General features: G+C 38.7%; 1 protein-coding gene across 1 annotated transcript in view; it reads right to left on the bottom strand.

Moving 5' to 3' along the window:
• Window positions 1–19,359, bottom strand: part of oxct1a (3-oxoacid CoA transferase 1a) — a 53,016-nt gene that overhangs the window by 19,532 nt on the left and 14,125 nt on the right. The window contains exons 8-13 of the mRNA XM_026186773.1: window positions 13,579–13,686; window positions 13,201–13,315; window positions 12,668–12,762; window positions 12,017–12,065; window positions 11,543–11,615; window positions 8,152–8,227 (exon numbers count right to left, since the gene is read on the bottom strand). Coding sequence (XP_026042558.1) covers window positions 8,152–8,227; window positions 11,543–11,615; window positions 12,017–12,065; window positions 12,668–12,762; window positions 13,201–13,315; window positions 13,579–13,686 — 516 coding nt within the window. The remainder of the gene's footprint in view (window positions 1–8,151; window positions 8,228–11,542; window positions 11,616–12,016; window positions 12,066–12,667; window positions 12,763–13,200; window positions 13,316–13,578; window positions 13,687–19,359) is intronic.

Here is a 19,359-nt window from a genome sequence, read left to right as displayed (position 1 = left end):
TTTGAGAACTTCAATCCAACAACAGATGGCAGGTTATTTATCTTGTTCTTCCCAGTGCAGTGGGAACAGGCTTTACGGGAGTAGGTGGGCTAATTCATTCATTCATTTAATAATTTACTTAACAAAAGACCTGGTAAAAATATTCTAACACGAGATAGCACACAGACTCACGAAAACCATCTCACAACTATAACAATGAGTGATTAATGGTGGGGTGGAGGGTGTGGGGCTGCCGGGAGCAGTATAACTGGTGCAGAAACCTGATAAGACCTCTTAAGTTGAAGCTTTGCTAAGATGACACCTATCACAATATGTAAAAGCATAGACAATGACAGTCTATCTCACTAAACCACCGTTCAAAGTGAGCCCCAGGTGCCAGAGGACTAAGACTATTGCTGTTTAGACCAAGTATGGAACAGTTTGAAATGGCTATATATTCTATTCTAAAAAAAACAAAATAAAAAACAAAACGAAATATAATTTAATTGTACATGTAGAATGACAACAAAGGGCTATTGTATTCTATAACATTTTTACACTGTGATTTGCTGTACATTCAAAACTGTTGGTCCATCTCTCCAGGAACATGGGACAGCAGGGCATGGGACAACCTAGTACTTAATGTCATCTGTCCTGTGAAGACATTAGATTCTTCCCAAAACAGGTGTAAAAATATTACATAGTACCGTAATATTATTTTTCAACTTTGAATGATGAATTGAAAATTAATTTTAATTCTTTTTATTTTAACTCCTTATTTTTTCACTCTTTAAATGCCATTATGTTTAGATATCTCCACTGTTTTTTTATAGAAAAAAACAACAACAAATAATGTCTAAAAACTTTATTTCAAGGAGTGTTTGACTATTATTTTATTCTTTTTATTAGGCCCGGCATCAACGATTGGCAGCAACACTGATTTGAATGCATTCTTATTTTTTTCTACAGTGTCCGATATTTACAAAAACTCAACCCAACACCAACGGCTGTAAAAGTACTGCATAGTAATACTTTAAATGACAGTCTTTTAAAACTGCTTCAGCTTGAAATATAAATATAAAATATTAATTATAGCCTTTGGATTATAGCTGTATAAAGAAGAGGGACTCCAGCTGAGCTAGAGCACAGTTTGCAAATGTACAGACTGAGGTCTTTGAATCTAAGCTTCCCACATGGTGCTGCCAGCTCTTCTTTTTTTGTCCGTGCAAAAATCACTGCCCTTACATTTGCTGATGAGAGGGGCTCATCATAGCACCACCCTACAGATTTGAATTAATTAATTAATTTTTTGACCTGCAAAAACTGTCCAAAATGAGCACTGTGATGACCCACTCCACCCTGCCGTCCTTTTGGCCTCTTTGTGTGGCATGTCTCGTTTGCAGGCATTGGAGGGATGGAGTGGTTCATTCCCAATTAATGACACTGGCAACACCTGGGCCCGGTGTGCCAGTGCTCTATAAAAGCTTTCAGAGCTCAGTTGCTGGGTGCCGTTTTCCCCTGAGACATCCCTCTGGATTTTGCTTGCATTTGGTTTGGTTTTGCAAACAAACAAACTTTGCATACACAATCCTTCCAACCATGCACTCATCTACACCACTGATTGTACTGACTACACACGCCATGGTTTGTATAAGGTTTCTTTTTTTGGTTTTATTTATTTAAAATAAATAGATTTTGGACAATCCGGGTTTTTGCCATGGCTGTGTGATCCGGTTTGTGACAAGCATCCCTACATAAGCCTGCAGTTCCTCTGTGTCCATAAGCCACTAAGTGTTTCCCATGCAGGTTTGTGATGGCCACAATTTGCTGCAAGATTTCATCCATCAGCAGCAGTGCATAGCTAGTGGCAGGGTGTGTGTGTCCTGGGATCAAAACTCATCAGAACATGTATCTAGTGCCTAATGTAACTTTTTAGATACCATTTGTTACTTTTCAAATTCTATATTTATTAAGTTATGCAGGTTTGTTTGCACAACAAGGCTAAATAATTACATAAACTTTTCTGAATCTAAATAGTGGACTTTGGTAGAATTAAAAAATAAGCGTAGTGCAGGTCTATGATGATTTTTAGTGTTACTATCATCTAGTTTTTATAGTCTGTCTTGGTTAAGTCCCAAATACTCCTGATTTTGAACTGTTGTAGTCCTGTTTTAATTCCAGATCAGTTCTTGGTCTGGTTGAATTGGGGTTTAGTCCCTGTGTCTTGATACAGCCCTGACTTTGTTCTGCCTTGCTGCTTAATTAAAAAAGTAGTTTAAGGTGTCCTGCATATGTGATATATATCGTTAGCTTCATAGCATAAGTGCCTAAGTCATTTGACTTAGTCAAATGACTTAGGCACTTATGCTATGAAGCTAACGATATATTTTTTTCTATATGAAGTCATTCTTTTTTGAACAAAACTCAAAACAGAGCCTAATAATCTTTCAGTCATTTCTACCCTCACTTAATTTCCTTTCGCTGCTCAGCTGTCACACAGTGGCTCAGCTATGCTACAATCCCTCCATATTGTGGCCAATCACATGCGAGGATATAGGATAATATCATTATGTGAAAAACCGAGAGGGTGAGAAACGCGACAGTCAAGTGGAGCATGCGTCTGTCCTCTCAGTAAGTGAGTGAGACAGTAGACAGCAGTGAGGAGGGCTGTGCGAAAGCAAAGACACATAAATATACCTGACACCCGTAAACGAAGCAGCATCTGGCTGCAGTTTAAAGACTTTTTTGTCTCGGTCTTGGTCTCGTCTTGGTCTCGGATTAGGCGGTCTTGACTACAAGTCTATAGAGAAGTTCACCCTGTGACTTCAACCATCTCCTCTCTTATCTCACTTTCAGGTGATTCCCCAGAGGAGGATGAGGCGCCATCTTTACACTCATAAATCGCCTCCTGTGTGCTGTAAAGTCTTGCATCTCCAAAACGCCTGTACTTCTAACAATGCAGTGCAACTGCATAGTCTACCTGAAGAAGAACCACATTAAATTCCAATTATTGTTTTATTTTATTTGCTGCTGAGATATCTTTGAAGATCTGAAAGGTTACTCATCATTTATTATTACTGAATTACTTTATAACACAGAGTGTGGCCTTCTAAGGGAAAAGACTTGAAGGTGAACATCACACACATGCACACACACACTCACACAATTATCCAACATCAATAGCTTCGCGCATTTATCATTTTAGCAGAAAACAGAAAAATGTAAAATTTTGGTACATGCCTTGGATAACAAAAAGAAGCGCCACCTGGGAGACAAATATAAAAACTAAAAACTGAGGGTTAGGTTATCTTAAAAGAATGAATTAGTTGATGTCATGATAAATGTGTGATAAAAAAAATGCATTTTCAAAGATTTTCAATGGGGCATTTTTTGGCCTTAGGATAAAATGTGGAGGTTTTTGCATCGCTTAGGATTTTTCAGCTAATTTAAGGAACTGGGATGACAATTTTATAATAACATTTTTTTTAAATGAATATCCTCTGGCAAATATGAGCCATACTAATTCAGCAAAGCCAAAATAGCATGAAAATAAAAAACGCAATGACACAAAAACCCCAGGATCATCTAAGGGTTAAGGCACGCTTGCATTTTTTTGTGTTGCCATGGCTACAGCATACAATTTTCTCATTTGTTGTGCGAGTGTTCGCTTTCTAGTCAGTGGCAGAAACACCACAGAAAATGACCCCCTTCACAATCCAAGAGTTCCCACTTACCAACTGGCTTCCTTTCTCTCCCTTCCAGTTCTCTGACAATCTCCACTGTCTGATACAAACGGCTCTCTATTTAATAACATAGCAACAGACTGCCACAAGCCTTCGTTACCCAGACAACTAATGACAAGAATCAGAGAGATGGAACTGACAGCAAGACAATGCACAGCGTGTTCAAAGCAACCGAAAAACACAACTGTTTACAGTGTATAATTGGTAAATATGCTCCAATCCACTATAAGTAATGCAATTTATTTCACTGTAAAGCTGAAATTTTAAGCAGAGAAGCCCAAGTAAAGTAAAACTTAAAAAATATATACACAAGAAGACACAGAGAGATTACAAATATCCATTAGGACATTTTTAACTTATAAGCCTTCAGTCATGTCTAAAAAGCGCTATACAAATGCAGGCCATTTATATGTCTAAGTTAAATTGTTGTTATAAATATATAAAAAAGAAAAATCTTCTTAAGCAGCTTCATTAAAGCTGCCACCAGATCTTATGAGCACTTAGGAGAGTAACTGCATTTTAATAGTAAGTAGTTTGTAATATTGCTGCACTTAGCTGCACTTATACTGAGCCTCTGGGGTTTTGGAATATATGTCTGAGGCAGCGGCTGTTTTCTCCATTTAAGCTCAACAATGATCAATTCTAATTCTGTTCTGTAAAATACAAACTTCAATGAACAAACAAAGGAAAGGATAAATCATAATCATAGGCTTTTAATAGACTCATAGTTAGTAATAAATAAAATGAATATTTTAAAAAAAAATAGATAAATACAATTAAAACTTCACTTCTGACACAAGGTTCTTTTCCTACGCTGCCATTGGTTCCTTAAATTAAAAAAAGAGTTTAAAAACATCTCTGTCAAACAACCATCTTAGTTACTGTAACAAGATCGTAGTGTTCCAGACAAAATCACAATAACAAAATTACACATTTATCATTCTACCAAAGCACCTATTTTCAATATGAAGACGCAACATAACCTACCATCACTTGAGTGGGCACGTTTTTAGTAAAATAAACATATGTAGCATCACAATAAACATGAAACTGTAACTTACTCTAAACCTTATTACTCTTTCTTGAACTTATTCACATACTCAGAGAGATACAATTTATCACTTTGAGTGAGAATTCTTCTTCAACTCTATACTTATAATAATAATAATAACAGCCAAAGTTGTGCATAATAAAAAAAAAATCTAATAAAAAAAATTGTTTCTCTTGCCTTATCAATTAAAAGCTATATCAATTAAACTATTTAATTTAAAAAATCCAATTAATCTTCACACTGCAGTAAAACCCAGAAAAAAACTTTCTGCAAATACTAACAGCTTTTTTGTGAGTGATTTAACTTTAAAATGTTTTTGTTGACCAGATAAATGTTTATGCTTTCGTTAACCTTTATACGATTGCCTTGAAGTGCTTGTTTATTCATTTCAGTTTTAAAGGAACGAGTAAAACTAACGACAGAGTTTGGTCAAAATAACATTGGAAAAATTAAGTAAATAAAAGAGAGACATGATTCTCAGAATGGGCTCACTGAGTGCAGCATGGTTAAGACCTTGGAGAAGCTTACAGCTGCCGTGAATACTCAGAATAACACCTCTGAGCGTATATTGGGTTACATCAAGGAGAGGTCTGCTCAGAGCAACACCTCTGCGCGAAAGCTGGATTACATCGTGGAACAGCTCACTGCAGTCGTGAGTTCTCAGAATCGGCTCTCTGAGCACAAGAATGATAAGACCACGGAGCGCAAGTTTGATAACATCATGGAGAAGCTCGCCGTGCTCCAACAGGAGATTGCGAGACCAGTGTCGGAGTGTTAAAGAACAGCTTTGAAATTCTCATGAGCTGCTCGCATAAAAGAAAAATCAACAACATCAACATCATAATGCTGATATCCCCTCGGCGCCAGCTATGGGCTCAAGGCTGGAGCCGAACGAAAACTCCCTGATAACGACTGTGTTTGACTGTTCTTCCCACTCTATGCAAGGCCACCTGGGTTGGCTGGTAGACTTTACTTAGCCTGATAGGGCGAAGGACACTGTCTCAGCTGAACTATGGACACGCACACACATACACTTACACTGATAAGCACTCACTCATCCCTCCTCCCCTTCCAATGCCTTTGATGCTTGTTGCCTCCTGGGAACACGAGGCGGGTCTGGGCCCGCGCCGGAGAGTCGGCGCAGTGGCAGGATGGCTGCTGTGTTGCCTGGGATTACTCCTTATCCCCTACCCAACCCTGTTGCTGGTCACGTGTTCTATAATGTTGTACTGTGGACATTTATGTGCTTTCTGTGCAGAGGAGTTTTTTTGTTTCCTGTTCTCATGCTGTCCTCCTATAGCCCAGCATGAGTAGAGGTCTCTTTTTTTCCACTTGTACTTTCCCATTGTAGTGTACATTTCAGTGTTTTTTCTGTAATGCAACCGTTCTCTGACTTGTAACCCCATGTGATGTCTGTGTCGTGTGTGTAAGGTTGGGGGGCGGGTTCATTCCACTGCAGGGCAACCTGCCACTGCATGTGGCGAATAAAATTTGAACTTGAACTTGATTCTCATTTTGAAACCTGGAAGGATGTGCATATAACAAGAAGTATTTTGTGTATCTCCTGTGAAAGACCTCTCCATGTAGGACAACTTGATAAAGCTCTCGCAGCCAAAGATAAAATAGCACAAGTCCGAATCCTGTATTCTATTACCCCTTTTCACTTCATCTATTGTTTTTCCAGATGTTTCAGCCTGAGTGGAGATGTAAAAGCGTTTCAAAGCCCTCAACTGGAAAATGTTCATCTGCATTTTGCATATTAAAAGCATTTGAAATCAACATAATCTCACTGAGAGTACTGCATCCCCAACTCCTACGTAAAACATTTCCAATTTCACGCTATGCACCCATCTTTAGATTGTAATAATGAAAATTATTCACTAAGGGTTGCAAATGTAATTCTCATCATCCATCCTTTCTAAAGAGGGGATAATGAAGATTGAAGCGTAGGTGAGGACAGAAGTATGTGTGCCAATGTTCCGCATTGTTTCGCTTTTCAAAATGTCCAGAATTACACAAGAGAACAAAATAAATAAATTCTTTGTCTATGAGCAGCTCCACTGCAGGGCTTCAAAATCTGCATAGCATACTTAATCAAGCACTGGTTAATTAGCAATTACCATGGACAAACAAGTATGAGTGAAGTGGTAAAAATTAAATTAAGTTGCAAAATTTACAAATCACCATTAACAACAGTATTCTATTCACCAAGCTGTTATGCAGTCATTTACACTGTTCAAAACAATTAAAGGAATACTCAAATGGACATCGGCTGTTGATGAATGAAATATTGAAACTCAAAATCTTTACTGATATACGTTGTTTTAGTTTGAAATGATGTAACAATGGTTAGTGGAAACCAAAGCCATCAACCCTTTGAGGGCTAGACTAAAGAGGAAAAACTAAAAAAGGAAATAACACAAGAAATTGCATGGTAAAATTGCATGTCTCCAAGACTGTGCCCGTTTCTAGTTTGTCGCTTAGAGGAGATGTGTCTATAAAATGATGTACATGCTGAAACAACTCTGCACATACACGTCAGCACTTCAGTGCAAAAAGACAAAACAAAACAAAAAAAAACTCTGTGGCCAGGGGGCATTCTGGTTGAGGACTCCCACATGGCAAAGAGGCTTTTAATGGGTTCTTGACCTTAGTAATCATTCCCAAGGTCTGAGGCCACTGTGGTCTTAGTACCAACTGACCTGATGTAATATCTAATAATAATGTTGTACACCCATTATGCTGCAGCACTCACAAACAAGAGAGTGAAAGGCATTTCCTCGACAGTGCAGTCTAGGCGGAGTAGTCGAACACATATCCACTGAGCTCTCAACACAGACAGTATCGTCAGAAGAACAGTTGATAAAGTAAATTAAAAATTTTGTATTGTTCGATACATATGCGTACCGAACTGAAACCACTATATCGAACGGTTCAATATTGATACAAGTATCGTTGCAAGTATTCTGAAAGAGAATTCGTAGTAGTTACATGTTTGAACTAATATTACAACAAGTAATTATTTATATAGTGATGGATTATTCAGTGTTTTAGATCTTGAAAGCCAGATAAAGACAAAGAATGAGTATGAATATGTACTATACTGACAGAAGGATGTATGTATACAGTTAGAATAATGTAACAATAAAACCGTACCACAACTTTTACATTACCAAACACCCACCTGACACAAACTCAATAAATAAAAATAATTAAATAAAATTACAAAAATATCAGTAAACCCTATCAGCAAACCCTCAACAAATTAAACATTTGGAGCACGCTCATTATACTGCTGTGCTGAACCACAGCAGGTGCTGAAGAAACAACAAATGTGGAAAAAAGTTAACAGCTGTGGGCAATCAAAAGCAAACTTACTGGGATCATCCAGTTGGCTAGATCTCCATGTTTTGACACCTGCATGGCGCCCAGCATTGTCAGGTTGATGTGACCCCTGATGAGAATGACACAACAGAAGAAGACAGCTGTCAACTCCAGAATCACTTCCACTTATGAACTCACAAATCCGCCCATCAGATATAAAATAAAACACAACAGTACTGCTAGAGTGACTCCATTTTTGTGACAAGACACCATACAAGCGTATCAGACTGATTCTCACATTAAATGCCTTCACAATAATAATCTTCCCATCTCAGCCTTTTTTTGATAGCAGTACTTGTCATAGATAAAAGGTCTGTTCCAATGTTTTATTCACATCTTTTTAAACAAACACTTATCTGCTATAGCAGGGGTCGGCAAACCTGGACACGCGTGCCACAGCTGGCACGCAAAGGGTTAACTGATGGCACGACCATAGCTGGACTGGCCATCGGGCATACCGGTGATGGTGACTTTTTGTTTTCATTGGCCGATGTTTTTGTTTTTGTTGTTGTTTTTGTAACGGTATAAACAATGAAAGGTGGTGGACTGGCCGGATGCTGGTTGATGTGTAGAAATAACTCAGTTGTTTGGTGGTGACTGTGGCGGAGCTTTTACAGAAGCCAGCAGGTGGATGAGGGAAAGGGGAGACAGGAGGAGGAGAGATCCGAGGCGGCTGCCGGTCCGAGTGTCAGGTGAACTGAACTTCAGGTAAGAAGTTATGACCTGCAGTCTATCTGAGTCAGATATAAGCCAAGTTTAGGTTAGTTAGTAGAGTTGCCAACTGTCCCGTAAAAAGCGGAATCGTCTCGTATTCAGAGAAAATATTACGGGTTTCGTACTTCGCATTTGTCCCGTACTTCAGCTAGAATGAAAAAAAAGACACAAAGCTTTAGTTATTTGTGTTAAACAACAGCAGCACGTTTAAGCTTGATCAGCTGTTGTTAGAATTTATTTAATATTAATTTCTAGTATCAGCTGATGTTTGCTGGAGCCACAGCTGTAAAAGCTGCTGGTCATGATATCGGCTTGGATATGTGGTGAGAGGGAAACATGAAGATGAAACCAGGAGATGTCCTTACTGAATCATCAGAGCTGAACAGGTGATGGAGAAACAGGTTTACCTTTAGGTGACATGAATGAGTTGAAGGGAAGTTATGAACTGTTTCTGAGAGACAAATAACACCAGGATCCTTTTCCAAGCAGCTGACAGCTGGTAACTGTGCAGGGGCGGATCTAGCAAAGTTTTGCCAGGGGGCCAGGTAGGGCATTAACTGGGAGAGGGGGGCACAAAGAAATACTTTCTTATTCTCATTTAAAATGTCTAGCTTTTAAAAAATTATTATCTGAATCTTAGAACCAAAGTTTTTATCTGACGTAAAATGTATAGAAATCATACATATACCAACAAGACAGTGTACATAACTGTCACAACAGTGTTTGGTTTCATTCAAAGGCTTTATGGCTTTAATACCTGGTGGGCCGGTCTCTAGTCAAAATGCCCGGGCTGATTTTTTGTCCCAGTCCAGCCCTGGGCACGACACGCAGTGAATTAATCTGAGAAGGTGCATTAAAAAAATAAATGGCTGGGCCAGCGGTGCACATCGCAAATTAACTTTCATACACACATTAGTTGTGCTGCTTCTTAATGACGGTATCTTAGCTAACAACCCCAACTATCAGATTCAACTTGTAATTGGCTAAAAATAATTTAGCTTACCGGTGAGAGGGACACTGCTAGCTGGTAGTTTTTTCAAGCAACGTTGAAATTTCTACATTCCGACACTTTAAATTCTTCAGGAGCTGTTTGCCCAGCGCAGCATCAGCACCACGGAAATACAATGATACATCCGTAGACTCACACTCTGTGGGGATCAAAGTTTGCAGAACGACGAATGCAGCTGGAATCCATAGCTGTGAGTGTTCACTGAGCTTGCATTTTCACCTGCTGGACATCACTACCTGACAAGTTTAACTTTCTTCAGAATATTGCAGAGGCCTTATTGACAGTGTTTGGCTCTACATGTCTGTGTGAGCAGATTTTCTCTCACACGAAGAGTGTCCTCAGGTAGCCGTCTGAACGCTGGACACTCGGAGACCTGTATCTCTGAGTGGGAGACCAGAGATCACATTAAAATGTGTATCTCTGTATTAACAGACATGCCATATTGGCCCAGTTTATTTTTCTATTCATTGTTGTGAGGAGACCATAAATAGCATTTGCATTTTCTGTTGTACAGTTCATTTGCTGTTATGGAGTTCTTGTTATGGATAAAAAGTGTCTTTTTTTTGTTTCAAAATAGCTGATAACTATTTGCTGATAGCTGCCAACATCTGCGAACAAATATAATTCTATAAAGTTGGTCTATATAGTGTGTAACTGTTAGTATAGAGCGTTATTAAATTTATTGCTAATGCAATTATATGGCACACTGACTTCTGAGGAAATTTTAGATGGCACTCATCATCAGAAAGGTTGCCGACCCCTGTGCTAGAGGTACCACTATAATCCACTATATTAGCAAATTAAGTTTTACTTGTCTCTTTATGTGTGATACTTTCTTCACTAGAAGCAATCTCTGCTTCAGAATAAGGAGTTTAAAGTCCAAAGTAAAGTCCTGCAACAGGCAGTTAGGGGTATCACTAGGATGTCTACAGCTGCACGGATTAGTGCTGCTGCCTACTGTATAATCATAAAGCACTTTAATCCTTTTTGTTTCTGCAAAAGAATGTAGCAGCTCATGGTGGGTGTTGGCCACACACAAACACATACAGACTAAGAAGTGATAAAGTCTAAATGCCCAAGTGTAACATAATAAGTGTGGTGTCTGAGGTAATGTGGCTCACAGCACACCATATGTTGAGTAATTCTTTCCCAGCATATCTGCACAATAGCAGACACACTCACACATGGACAAATTTAGCGTTGTTCCATTCGGTACCTGCCAGTGTGACAGGACAGTATTATTTATGAGCAATATTGAATTCTTGCTGGGAGGACAAAAAGAATTGATACTGCAGGGAGTCTGGGTGGGCAATCACAGTGAGCTGGCAAATCAATAAGAACCGAAGACCTTGGGAATATTTGGAAGGCTGCTGTGTAGTTGTACTGATGACAGTGTTGTCCAGCATTGTGAGTCATGGTTTTGGCCTCTAGTTACAGGTGTTTGGTGCAGGTGATAAGCAAATATGAAATTATGACGACTCTAAAATTCAGTAAATAATAGATTAGAAATGATGTTTTTAAAGGTCTCACTTTATGTATACCTCCAAGCTATAAGTGACTCAATAATTTTTAAGGGACTTACGTTTAAGTCCACCACTGTTAGGCATATCTTACTTGAATTCAACAAATAAGTTTTGAAAAGCTTGTGTGTTATGGACTTACCCTCGGATCATAGCAAATGAGTCATCACTGGAAAAATACGCTGCCCCAGGGAGCACAGTGACAGTCTCCTTCCCTGCAGAAAAGCAACACAAAGCATTGCAATTCATTTATCATAGCAGTGAATTTAACACTCAACACATCAAAAAGCAACGCACTTTAGAGATGAACATGAAGACAGTAAATAACAAAGAAAAACATACAACAATGGCATTAAAAAAAATTAATGGAAGGCTGAATTCGAGAGGGAAAAACGATGCTGGATAACTGGACACTTGTCAAATGTCAACAAACAAGTATTATCTGAGTAAGTTTGTGCCAAGCATGAAGCAGGCAGGGAAAAAAATGGTAAAATAAAATGCTCTTATTTTCCCTAATATTTTACCAGACCAGTTTTCATACTTAACTCTCTTAAATAAATTACCTAATTTTGTCAGAGGACGTGGGAAATTAGATGTTCATTAGGATAACCCTTACCAGCATTAATCAGGTCTGCGTCTACTGCATCCTCAGTGGGGTAGGGACCCTATAAAAAAAGAAATAAAAGGTAAAAAGAAAAAAATGCACACATGCAGGCAGGACACATGTCACTCAGCCTGACTGGCCATGGTCTTTGAAGAAAGAGGCACAATCACATTTCTCCGATTAGATGAGGCATCGATTTTCTCTGCTTTCAACAAAGAGAGCAATCTTTTGAGACTGAGGAGGTGGAGAGATCGGTACCTTTTTGAAACTGGCAGTCATAAATATAACATTGACAAATAAGAAATTACCATAGGCGCCTACATTCTGTCAACACAACTGATTGGAGAGCCACTCTATAGCAGCGGCAGCCTTTGTTAAAAGGCTCAGCCGGCAAATAATGAGAAAGAAAAATGGACGAAAAAAAGCGTCAAATTGCTACAATCTCTTACGTAACAATCGAAACACATTTCAAATGAGGGCCCCAACTAGGAATGATGCTGGTTAAATAAATGGCTATTCAGTTTGAAACATGCTTACTGCCACTTCAAAAAAAACGTCTCTGCAAAGAATGAAGAAATATGTAGCTCGTTAGCTTGTTTAGTCAAGATTCAAAGCGCTGAAACCTGAGGGAAGGCAAAAAAAACTAAAACGTAGGTGTCTTACCAGCCCCAGAATCCCATTTTCACTCTGGAGGTGTACAGTGATGTCTGGTTTTATAAAGTTGCTGGCCAGCATGGGGATACCAATACCAAGGTTAGCTTGTATTATTCTTTGTTAAAGACAGTAGCTTCGATATTTGTATTTCTGACAGGGGAAAAAGGTGTTAAGATTAACAAATGCATGCATTGTTTAAACAGTCACTAAACAGTCATGTTAAGTCCAAAAAACACTGAATGGTTAATCACAGATCAGTCGATCAAAAACTAAAGATGATTTCACAAGGAAGGGCAGAAGCTGTCACGATAAAATGTAACTAAAGACCACAGGGAGAAAAAAAAAAAAAAAAGCATAGCACATTATGTGCATCATTTATTATGCAACTTGATGATAAAGGAAGCCAAGGTAAAGCATTCTTCTGTGGCAGCTGGATACTTTTTGGTTTGGTTTTCCTGGTGGGCGTTAAAAGTAGGCCACTGCTTCACAAATGTATATGATTTTTTTATCCTCTCACTGCTTGCATTTCCATCAAAGGATACCATACATGCCATCCTCAAATTCCAGAGCAGCCCTGCGAATGATCCTCTCTCGAACAATGTCAGATTCCTTCTTTGGCTTGGGCTTCTCTTCTTGGCTTTTCCTTACTGTGCGTTTCTGGAAACATATGGAAATATAATATAATCTTGAAAAGTTCATTCTGGTTGAGTAACACGACACATGAATAAAACAACAAAGGCTATTTCTGAACAGTGAAAGAAATGCGAAAAGGCTTGGGAAAGGTTCATCTCTACAGTTCTATCACTGCAGGATTGATCTTTTTTCTTTTTCCATTACAATTTCATAATCCAGAATGCTTTGCATGCCTTCCAAATGTAATGTGTCTACTTCTCTGAACTCTTTAATGTATCATTTTGTACCTCAATCCTTTTTTCACAACTGGCGCCCTGGACAACCCTGTGGACATAGATGCTGGGTATGTGGATATCCTCTGCAGCAAAAGCCCCGACATCCACCACCTCTTCCACCTACACAGAGACACAGAGTGATGAGCTCTGACTTCACTTGCAAGGTGTCCCATGATCCTTGAGATTAAAGTTCGGATAAAGAAACCATGCACAGATGGAATTACACCACCAGAAAATAACCTTTGCCTACCAAGCTATGAAATTCAAAAGGTGAAATGATAAAAATCCAGTAGATATTTTCGCACTCTGCAGGCAAATCTGAAGATTTCTTCTTGATTTTTGGGTTACTATACAATTTCTTAAGGCTTTAAAAATGCAAGTACTGTAAATAAATGTAAAAACAAATGAGACAATTTAAGTTTGTTACTAATATAATTCATAATTGAGCTTCAAACATCAGTGGCGTTAATGCTGAAGAAAACATTTGTCCTAATATGGCCTCAGAGGTTTTGAAATTATTCTACTATCATGTCTTTCACAGGGAAGAGACAGTAAATATTTGTGGAAAAGTTGCATTTATTCTTCTAGCAACTCCACTGAGCCCAGTGAAAGCTGTCTGTGTACCCAAAGTCAGCTTGGCTAACAGAAAATAGGAATCGTCTGACACACCAAGCCCAGGGGATGCAGCTTGATCCTAAGATCAAAAGCAGCGAGAGTAGGGGTGTATGGAGGAGATTGTATTCATGCTGTGGGTATGCTGGCCAAACTAAAAATAGAGGTCAAAAGGAACCTTTTCACCATTACGTGGAAAACAATGGTTAGTTCCAAAAACTTTTTTCCAAGGGTTAAATTTCAGATCAGTTTATTCTGATAATATGGAATAAACCATCTCGATCATTGTCGTACTTAACATGACAGCAATATAAAAATCGTGTACATGTAGCAGGCAGTATATTGCTGACTGTGACAGAAAGTGCACCACCGTTATTTAGAAAGTGTACAGCAGCAGAAGAGGAGTATACATCTGGGATTCTTTCTGTCTGACTAACAAGACAGTGATGGAAATGGCTATTGATTTCAAAAGAGTTGGGTTATCATGACTAGGATAGGAACCTAACAACAAACCTGCTTCCTCCTCCTTGCTATAAACTGAGCCTGCAGTTACACAGGTGTTCAGGGAGACTTGTACGGCATGTGTGGGATCCATTAAGCCTTGCTGCCCATGCAGGTCTTCTCTAGGTCTTTTTGCAGTATCCATATTTACAGTAGGCTGTAGCATTAAACACTACAGTCCTAGAGATTTCAAATAAAGGACTCAAACAAAGCTGGGACTGACAAAAAGCCTTTTTTTGAGAACCAATTTTCCTTTATCAAATAGATGAGACTTCAATGGGACGGATGTGCTGTTTCTTTCTTCCAGGAGATTCTTCAAGTGGTTGAAATAATAAAATTAAAATGAAAAATGGAAAAAAATAAAAGTGTTCCCACACCTCTGGGAACCAAAGACGACTCAGCCGTGACAACATAATTCTCGCCCTCATTTCTACTTTTCAGTGCTTTACTCCTGTGTAGTTCAGAGTGTAACCTGCTCATTCTATTTACATGAGGGGCAAGCAGCCGTTCAGAGCAAATTGAATTGAATCTTTCCTTATCTCTATTTCCTCCCTCAGCACTCAGCCCTGACTGAGAGGAGTCAATGGCTGAGAGTGGATCCCATCTTAGCGTTGTCATGGATACACAGGCTTTGGTCTCTCATGAGCTAGGGCCACTCAGGACCATAAAGTGATTTTAGACTCTTTTGCTGGTTCTACTCTGGTTTATGGTAAATCTCTGATGCTCCAGAGTGGAAACGAGGCCATGCAAGATGAGACTGATGCAGCAGTCCCACACACTCACCCACATCTTTCTCTGGGGGCTTGATCTGTCTTGGTGAGAAGCATGATTTTCTTAGACATCTTCATTAAGCAAGATTGTGCTTGTCATGTTATTAAAAAAAAATGTTTTAGTCTTATGACAAGGGAAACCTGGGGGAGGAGGATTACAACAAATATCTGGGGTGTAAATTTCTAAGAATTTTAAGATGCATATGAAAACAACATCAATCCCTTAATTAGAAAAGTATATACAATTGTAAGACCCTGAAAAACAAAAAACGAAAAACAAACAAACACAGAATTCACACCCAAGAGGCTGGATTTCCTCATATTGTTTCATTGGTCTCACACATGCAAACAAACCATGTATTCAGCTCCATTTTCAATTACCCTCCCAAAGCTAAGTCAAAGCACAATAACAAGCTCATACAATTTAAATGTGCTGTGTACATAAAAAAAAAAGCCTCTCTTCTTTTCATCTATGTGATGTGTCCCGGCTACACCACTGCTCAGATGTAGTTCAGACAGAAGGTTCAACGGATGTGAAAGGATAAAGCACTAAAATAAAATAATACACACACACACACAGACACAAACACACACACAATGAGCAGGTGCGTAACACTAGCAAGCAGGCACACATGGACAGACATTGATATTCCCGTATCTGTAGAACGATTTTCACATCAATGAGAGCGGAGCGAGGCATGAAGTGAGCTGGCAGGAGGATAGAGGGAATCAAAGTGCCCTCTGGGGACGTGGCAAGCGTTTTTTCATGAGTTTGTGCTTTTTTAGGCTGTGAGCTTTGTCAAATCTCGTTAATCTCACACTGATCAGTGTGCAGTGCTATCAAATTCCTAGAATAAACCATAAACGGTGATGTGGTGCACACCCCTCGCTCTTCATTCACTAAACGACACTTGAAATACTATGCCAAGCTAATGAAATATGATAAACATTTAAAAAGAATAACAAAAATAAAATAGATGGATCACATTTTTAAGTTGATTGAACAAAAAGTACTGCAAGATAAACTAAATATAACAGAAATGATTTTACGTTATATCGTTTTAGTGGTTACAATAGTTGCAGCAAGTGAAAATATGTGCACAGTATTAAAAAAAAGGTTACACAATAATAGGTCCGAGACGCTACAATGTTCATCACACCCTTGATTACAAAGGCACTGAGTGGAATAAACAAAGAGCACTGGTAATTGCCCCTTTTTAATAGCCTAAGTGATGAGTGCACAAGTACAGCTGCATTACCACTCCTCAGTGTACACACACAGCACGGTCCAATTTCTCCATTTAGAATACCATAAGAGTGCAGACAACACTCCCTTCTGTACTTAACACATCAGATACCTGTTGCTGCTATCGTGGAAATTTTATACTACTGAAATAAAAATCATTAAATAAATAAAAACAAACAACAGATACTATCGTATATCCTATACTACTGAAATAACTTGTAAATAAATGGAAATTCCTTATATTGTGCCATTTTTATAGAAATTGTTATGCAAATACAAATTCTTATATACGAGTTACAACAACAGCATCTACAGACATCTACAGCAGAGACAGTAATTCCGCTGTGTAGTGATATACTGTTGTTTAGTTGTTCCCCACATAGTGAAAACTTACATTTGGAGTCAGTATTTTTGCCAACTGAACACACCTTGTGAATATTGTCTTAAAGCTGCGTCCAAACTGGAAGCAATGCTCGTACTGATGGCTGATCGCTTGCAGACATTCCAGGCTCCTGTTGCCTAGGTAACACTTAAATGTTTTTATTATCGGGTCGTACATCAATCAACAGTATCCTGCGTTGTCACCTGGAAGTTGAGGGAAATTCATCTGGGTGGGTAACACCCACTTTGCTTAGCCAGTGGTTATTCACCCTGCAGTCACTGAATATCATTCACTTTTTATGGTCTTCCAGTGTGACTCTAGCTTAAGACTGGTTCCAAAGGTGAATTTTGATTGCATGGTTATCCTTTCTTAAACCTCAACTTGACTTCCATTTTAAAGATAATGACTCGATTTAATGTGTTATTATGTTTTGGGGAGTTTTTTGTGGCAGAACTTGCTAATATATGTAGCAAAACTATAGATAAATCACTATAGTTACACAGTAAACTGGAATTATCAGTGTCATTTCAGCCAGAGTTCTAAATATTACACTCAAAGAAGTCACCAAGACTTTCTAAACATGGGATTTGTGGCAGCTGGAGAAAATTCTGCAGTATATGCTCCTTCTGCACCAGGGAGCAGCTGCACCCCTCTGTGACCCACAGTGCTCTCATGCACTGCGAGACCTTGAGGGAGAAGATTCTAAAATTGAATGTCTAATGTTATTTTAAGAAAAAGACAGATCAGAGATTTCGGTGTAGCATGTGTTTGTTAACTAGTTAGCATACAGGCTACTGTATACCTAACTAACTTCCCCAATCAAATGGCTTATCAAAACAACTAAAAACAAATTTGGCATTAAATTTTTTTATTTCGTTACATCTCTTTATTTTATTTAGGGATGCAAGAACTGAAACGTGACAGTCAAAAGGTCAAGGGAAAGAAGGTGTGGCTACAGGCAACCGGCAACAGGGCATGATGATGACAGTGACACCACACTCTCATTACTGTGTTTATTTATAGCCTCTCAATCTTCCTCCTATTGTGCACTTGGCCACGCATGGTTTCCACTTTCAGGGCAAAGCTCCGGCTATATCCCCTGACCTAGTGCACTGACATCACGAGCAATCTGTTTCTCCTCCGTGGAAGCTTGCCTTGCCTGTGACAGATTTTATGCTATCCAGGAAATGGCAGATAGCCAGCCAATGTAAACCTTGACAACATTACAGAACTAAAAATACATTTTTCAGATGCCACACATTGCTCACCAAAGCACCTTGTATCATTTGGAATGGATTTCTGCACTCACAGCTCAAATGGCAATGTTTACATTTCAACTAACACATAAGCCTTCTTGCAATGTGCTTCAGATTCAGATGACGGGCAGTTGCGAGGAAACTTTAAACTTACAGTCAGACATTCGGTTTCTGCATATGTTCAGCAAATCTGTCTTCTATCACACTTTCACAGTGTCTCCCTCTGCTTTTACATTCAACCAGTTCATCAGACCCTATTGACTGTCAATCAGTAAAGTATATTATAGACTGTCAGTGACATTTTCTGATGCATTTATATAAGCCATGAAAAATGTCAGCAATGTTCTTGAAGTAATGTTTATGTCAAGCAGACCTACTCCTAGAAATGTCAATGCCAGCCTTTAAAATGAGGCATGATGTATTCTCTTATGTTCAGGAGAAAACTTCAAAATTGGAACAATAACAAAAAACTAAACAAAAGACACTGCTGGCCAGCTGCTATTGAGCTGTGTGCAATATGTTTTGAGATATCAGTTCAAAACAAGTATGACTACAACAATCTACATTAAAGATTTTTAGTCAATTAGCATTCAAATAACACATTTCACCTTGTGGCAAATGTATATTCTAAATCCCCATAAGCTGTGCAAAATGGGAATATAAAGAATAAACTGCACATCTTTGCACATAAAATTCAATTCATGAACCTCCTTAGGCAGGAAATGATGGAGAAAACAAGTGGTTTCTAATTACTAGAGAACAGTAGCTTGAGTAATGATGTCAGTGGAGGGCACAAGTCAAGAACAAGACTAGAAAACTCAACAAGGCATTAGAAGTTATGCAAAATAGCTAAAAGGAATGTTGCCTGTATCAAGTAATCGAAATTTCAACAGTTACTAAAGGAGACAGAAGGCATTCTGATCTACAGAAGACCACAGCAGCGGCTTAAGATAATACCCATCATGCATCCATCGATCAATCTTTTTCCACTTATCCAATTCAGTGTTGTGAGAGAGGGGGACCTGG

Source organism: Astatotilapia calliptera, chromosome 12 (assembly GCF_900246225.1).
Source record: "Astatotilapia calliptera chromosome 12, fAstCal1.2, whole genome shotgun sequence".
Taxonomy (NCBI): Eukaryota; Metazoa; Chordata; class Actinopteri; order Cichliformes; family Cichlidae; genus Astatotilapia; species Astatotilapia calliptera.
Note: the sequence above shows the minus strand (reverse complement) of the source record. Positions and strands in the feature narration are given on the sequence as shown.